The sequence below is a fragment of the Alosa alosa genome, chromosome 1, assembly GCF_017589495.1.
Source record: "Alosa alosa isolate M-15738 ecotype Scorff River chromosome 1, AALO_Geno_1.1, whole genome shotgun sequence".
Classification (NCBI taxonomy): Eukaryota; Metazoa; Chordata; class Actinopteri; order Clupeiformes; family Clupeidae; genus Alosa; species Alosa alosa.
In genome coordinates, this window is record NC_063189.1 from 5019087 (window position 1) to 5025086 (window position 6000).

The 6000-nt window shown below is 47.4% G+C and overlaps 1 protein-coding gene across 2 annotated transcripts in view; it reads left to right on the forward strand.

The window, feature by feature from the left end:
* ppp2r5eb (protein phosphatase 2, regulatory subunit B', epsilon) overlaps positions 1-6000 on the forward strand; it is a 29957-nt gene extending 23957 nt beyond the window's left edge. For both annotated transcript variants that reach the window (XM_048250118.1, XM_048250124.1), the window contains 10 exons: positions 971-1063; positions 2221-2351; positions 2652-2711; positions 3028-3136; positions 3303-3356; positions 3733-3783; positions 4145-4264; positions 4425-4552; positions 4778-4879; positions 5413-6000. In XM_048250118.1, the coding sequence (XP_048106075.1) occupies positions 971-1063; positions 2221-2351; positions 2652-2711; positions 3028-3136; positions 3303-3356; positions 3733-3783; positions 4145-4264; positions 4425-4552; positions 4778-4879; positions 5413-5512 (948 nt within the window). In that variant the 3' untranslated portion in view covers positions 5513-6000. The remainder of the gene's footprint in view (positions 1-970; positions 1064-2220; positions 2352-2651; positions 2712-3027; positions 3137-3302; positions 3357-3732; positions 3784-4144; positions 4265-4424; positions 4553-4777; positions 4880-5412) is intronic.

The following is a 6000-nucleotide window of genomic DNA, read 5'->3' on the forward strand; positions in this document are numbered from 1 at the left end:
GTTTGTTTGTTTGTTTGTTTGTTTGTTTGTTTGTTTGTTTGAGTTGATTGGGCAGTAGGTGCGCGCTCACCGTCTTACTCCCTTGTTTGTGTACCCCTGCCTCCAGGACTCCTTTAGAAATGAGATTCATATCTCAAGGAGAATCTTCCTGGTAAATCTTCAGCTTTCTTTCACTACCCTACCCCCACCTTGTGTGCGGTCCTACTGGCCCCCAACACACACACACACACACATGCGCACACGCGCACACACACACACACATGCACACACACACACACACACACACACTGTGGCTCCCTGGAGATGGCCGCCTTACAAACTGTACCCCTGCTCAGTGCTTTACCCGAGTTGTCATGGTAACGACCCCCCCTCATGCTGTCACGGTGACCTTGTGATGTCAGTTGACCTCTGACCCTGATGACCTGTTCTCCTGTCCCTACTGGTCTATGGGCCTGTGATGTCATCGGTCCTGCTCCTTAACCCCATCATCTGTCTTAATCTCTCTCCATACTTCCTTTCTCCCCTCTTTCTCCCCTCTTTCTCCCTCTCTCCATTCCCCATTCCTCCTTTCTCTTTCTCTCTTCTCTTCCCTCTTTCTCTCCTTTACTTATTTCTCTCTTTCTTTCTCCCCAACCCAATCCCCCTATCCATCCTCTCTCTCCTCTCCCTCTCTCTCTTTCTCCTCCCTCCCTCCCTCCCTCTCTTTCTACTTCTGTCTTTCCAACCCATTCCTCCTCTCTCCTCCCCTCCTCTCCTCTCTCTCTCCTCCCCTCCTCCCCTCCCCTCTCTCCTCTCTCTCTCCTCCCCTCCTCTCCTCTCTCTCCTCTCCTCTCTCCTCCCCTCCTCTCCTCCCTCCCTCTCTCTCCTCCCCTCCTCTCCTCTCTCTCCTCCCTCCTCTCTCTCTTCTGTCTTTCCAACCCCCCCTCCTCCCTCCTCCTCTCCTCTCTCTCTCTTCCTCTCCCCTCTGCAGCTGGTGTATGAGTTCTTCATACGGTTCCTGGAGAGCCAGGAGTTCCAGCCCAGCATTGCCAAAAAGTACATAGACCAGAAATTTGTTTTACAGGTGAGTGGTTTAACAACACACGACACGCATTGCAGTCGCAACACTTTTCTATTTTCTCACAACAAGATGAAATACACAAAGATGGTGGACTTGAAAGCTGTGAAATGAGTCATTGGGGCAGCCGTGGCCTACTGGTTAGCACTTCGGACTTGTAACCGGAGGGTTGCCGGTTTGAACCCCGACTAGTAGGAATGGCTGAAGTGCCCTTGAGCAAGGTACCTAACCCCTCACTGCTCCCCGAGCGCCGCTGTTGCAGGCAGCTCACTGCAATGGGATTAGTGTGTTTTTCACCTTACTGTGCTGAGTGTGTTCCACCAATTCACGGTTGGGATAAATGCAGAGACCAAATTTCCCTCACGGGATCAAAAGAGTATTTATACTTATACTTATACTTATACTCATACATGTTTCCTCCATGAAAGCTGAAACACAATGAAAAAATGTTATCGTTTGTTGAGACTTTTCTTAACAGTGACATGTACCTTTGTTACAATCTTGACACAGCCATTAAACAGTGCATCATGAATGTAGCAGTGCTAAATTCTGTCCGTTTGGTCCAACAGTGATCTTTGAAGTTGCTGTGTTAAGTTTGATTGGGTGTGATGGCAGCACAAAATCCATAACTCAATCAGAAGTGTTGGGATTTAAAATTCATAAACCATATCTCAATCAGAAGTGTTGGGATTTAAAATTCATAAACCATATCTCAATCAGAAGTGTTGGGATTTAAAATTCATAAACCATATCTCAATCAGAAGTGTTGGGATTTAAAATTCATAAACCATATCTCAATCAGAAGTGTTGGGATTTAAAGTGGTATACCGCCATGCTGCGGGAATCTGTTATTTTTCAGTCGAACAAATCCATACTGTCCCAGCCCTAACCAGCACACATTTGTTTTCAGTTTAATTCAAGAAAGCTTTATTGGCATGAACTTTTCTTCAACATTATTGCCAAAGCTCAATTAATTATCTCTATTCATTTTCATCTCTTTTTATCTCCAACTTAATCACTTTTTTTAATCTCTCTCTTCCTCTCTTTCACTCCCTCTCTCTTCCTCTCTCTCTTTTTCTTCCTCTCTCTCTCCCTCTCTCTCCCTCCCTCTCTCTCTCTCTCTCTCTCTCTCTCTCTCTCTCTCTCTCTCCCTCCCCCTGTAGCTGCTGGAGCTGTTCGACAGTGAGGACCCAAGGGAGCGAGACTACCTGAAGACAGTCTTACACAGAATCTACGGAAAATTCCTGGGGCTGAGGGCTTTTATACGAAAACAGATAAATAATATTTTTCTACGGTGAGAACTCTTCTTTTACATTTTGATATGTTCTGTGAGCGCTTGGTGTAGTGGCATTTAAGGCGTTCTGTGAGTTCTTGGTGTAGTGGCATTTAAGGCGTTCTGTGAGTTCTTGGTGAAGTGGCCTTTGGGGCGTTCTGTGAGTTCTTGGTGAAGTGGCCTTTGGGGCGTTCTGTGAGAGCTTGGTGAAGTGGCCTTTGGGGCGTTCTGTGAGAGCTTGGTGAAGTGGCCTTTGGGGCGTTCTGTGAGAGCTTGGTGAAGTGACATTGATGTCTGATCTCTTTCTCTCCTCACCTGCAGTTTTGTTTATGAAACTGAGCACTTCAATGGGGTAGCTGAGTTGTTGGAGATCTTGGGAAGGTAAGTGTCCTTTTTGAGTCCTTTCTAAACCGTGTGTGTGTGTGTGTGTGTGTGTGTGTGTGTGTGCCTGAGTCTCCAATGTGACCTGTGGTGTTTTGCATGTGTGTTATGTTCACTTATTCCTTGTCAAAGGTTTAACTGTCTCTCTCCCTCTTGCTCTCTCTTTCTCTCTTTTCCTCTTGCTCCCCCCTCTCTCTCACTCTCTCTCTCTCCCCCTCTATCTCTCTCTCCCCTCTCTCTCTCCCTCCCCCTCTCTCTCTCTCTCCCCCCTCTCTCTCTCTCTCTCTCTCTCTCTCTCTCTCTCTCTCTCTCTCAGCATAATCAATGGCTTCGCTCTGCCGCTCAAAGCGGAGCACAAACAGTTCCTGGTCAAAGTGTTGATTCCTCTTCACACAGCCAGGAGTCTCTCTCTCTTCCATGCACAGGTATGTGTGTGTGTGCGTGTGTGTGTGTGTGTGTGTGTGAGCGTGTGTGTGTGTGTGTGTGTGTGTGTGTGGCGTGTGTGTGTGTGTGTGTGTGTGTGTGTGTGTGTGAGATTCACAATGTCAGTGTTGATGTGATGTGTGTAACGTTGTGTGTGTGTTCCTGCAGCTGGCGTATTGTATTGTACAGTTCCTAGAGAAAGACCCAACACTAACAGAACCAGTAAGTCCCTCTCAACTTCGTGTGTGTGTGTCTGATATGCCAGTGAAGAAGAGTATATTATTGTGTGTGCGTGTTTGTCTGATATGCCAGTGAAGAAGAGTATAGTGTGTGTGTGTGTGTGTGTGTGTGTGTGTGTGTGTCTGATATACCAGTGAAGAGGAGTATATTAGAGTGTGTGTGTGTGTGTGTCATATTCCAGTGAAGAGGAGTATATTAGTGTGTGTGTGTGTGTGTCTGATATGCCAGTGAAGAAGAATATATTATTGTGTGTGTGTGCGTGTTTGTCTGATATGCCAGTGAAGAGGAGTATATTATTGTGTGTGTGTGGTTGCATGTTTCTCCCATGTTTCTGACTCTTTACCCTCTCACTATATAGGTTATCAGAGGCCTGCTGAGATTCTGGCCAAAAACCTGCAGTCAAAAGGAGGTATGGAACACACACACTCTCACACACAGACACTTTCTCACACAGACGCTCTCTCACACACACAACCCCACACAGACACACTCTCACACACTGATGCTCTCTCACACACAGACATACTCACACACACACACTTGCCCAGTATCCAGTAGGCCAGTAGCTCGTGTAGCTTGTTTCATGAAGGCGTCAACAAGATAACTGATGGATGAATTGATTGGTTGATAGTGTCTATTGATGACCTGCTGGATAAATTGATTGGTTGATAGTGTCTATTGATGACCTGCTGGATGAATTGATTGGTTGATAGTGTCTATTGATGACCTGCTGGATGAATTGATTGTGAGCGTGTGCGGTCCTGTCTCAGGTGATGTTTCTGGGCGAGTTGGAGGAGATCCTAGACGTGATCGAGCCGACGCAGTTTGTCAAGATCCAGGAGCCTCTCTTCAAGCAGATCTCCAGATGTGTGTCCAGCCCCCACTTCCAGGTGTGTGTGTGTGTGTGTGTGCGCGTGTGCCTGCCTGTCTACCTGTCTGTGTGAATGCGGTGTGTAGTCCTATGTGAGTGGGGTAAAACATGTTGAGTGTGAGTGTTTTCAGATTATGTTGTGAGTGTGTATGTATTAATTGCGAGTGTGTGTGTTGTAGGTAGCAGAGCGAGCGCTCTATTACTGGAATAACGAGTACATCATGAGTCTGATCGAGGAAAACTCCAGTGTCATTCTTCCCATCATGTTCGCCAGCCTTTACCGCATCTCAAAAGAGCACTGGAACCCGTACGTACACACACACACACACACACACACACACACACACTCCACACACACACAGTTGACATGAATGTAATCTTGAATGACAAACACTTTTTATCCTTCCAACATATCTGCATTAAATGACAAAATAAAACACAAATTATGATAATAATGGTCTAGATTGTTGCTGTTCTTTTCACTGTATGTCGGATAATTCATATATTTGTGTGTGTGTGTGTGTGTTTTCAGGGCGATTGTAGCTTTAGTCTACAACGTGTTGAAAGCCTTTATGGAGATGAACAGCGCTTTGTTTGATGAACTCACAGCCACCTACAAGTCAGACCGCCAGAGGTAAGACATGCTCTCTCACACGCACACACGCACACAGTGGGAGCAGCTGCACAAATAAATAGCATTCAGATTATCAGCAACACACACACAGGTTTTCACATGACTTGTGTTTGTTGCCTGAATTCTCCATTTCTGTGTTTCATTTGCTCATCAACTCCCTCCCTCCCTCCCTCCCTCCCTCTCTCTCTCTCTCTCTCTCTCTCTCTCTCTCTCTCTCTCTCGCTCTGCGCTCTCTCTCTGGCTCTCCTCCGGCTCTCTCTCTCTCTCTCTCGGCTCTCCTCCCTCTGGCTCTCTCTCTCTCTCTCTCTGCAAGCTCTCTCTCTCTCTCTGGCCTCTCTCTCTTTCTCTCTCTCCTCTCTCTGTCTCTCTCGCTCTCTCTCTCTCTCGCTCTCTCTCTGTCTTTCTCTCTCCCTCCCTCCCTCTCTCTCCCTTTCCCTCTCTCTTTTTCTTCCTCAATCTCTCTCTCTCTCTCTCTCTCTCTCTCTCTCTCTCTCTCTCTCTCCCCTCCTCCTCCTCTCTTGCGCCCCCTGCAGGGAGAAGAAGAAGGAGAAGGAACGTGAGGAGTTGTGGAAGAAGCTGGAGGATTTGGAGTTGAAGCGAGGCCTGCGTAGCGACGGGATCATTCCCACTTAACGACGCGCCACTGGAGCCCCACCCACCCCACCTCTCCCTCTCCTCCCCTCGCCACTCTCGGCCCCGCCCACTACTACGGAACGTTCCGTTTGTGGGCGGAGTGGGCTCTGGAGTGGCGTTCTGTATGGTGCGACTTACTTTACCGTAGATTCCCAACGTCTGTTTCTTTATTTCAACAGCACTGTAAATAACTTTATTTTTCTCTTTTATTTTTTTTCCCCCTTTAAAAAATGATATTACGCTGAAAAGAAAAAGAAAATAAGTAAAAACGGAAGAGAAAAGTAGAAAAGAAAAGCTGTTAAGGAGAGAGAGGGACTTGGGACACACAATAGGACTCCAATTGAACTGCTTTGGGGGGAAACACAAATCAACAAACGAGAAGCCAGCCAGGAGCCCCGCCCCCATCCCTTCCCCAGGACTCCGCCCCCATCCCTTCCCCAGGACTCCGCCCCCATCCCTTCCCCAGGACTCCGCCCCCATCCCTTCCC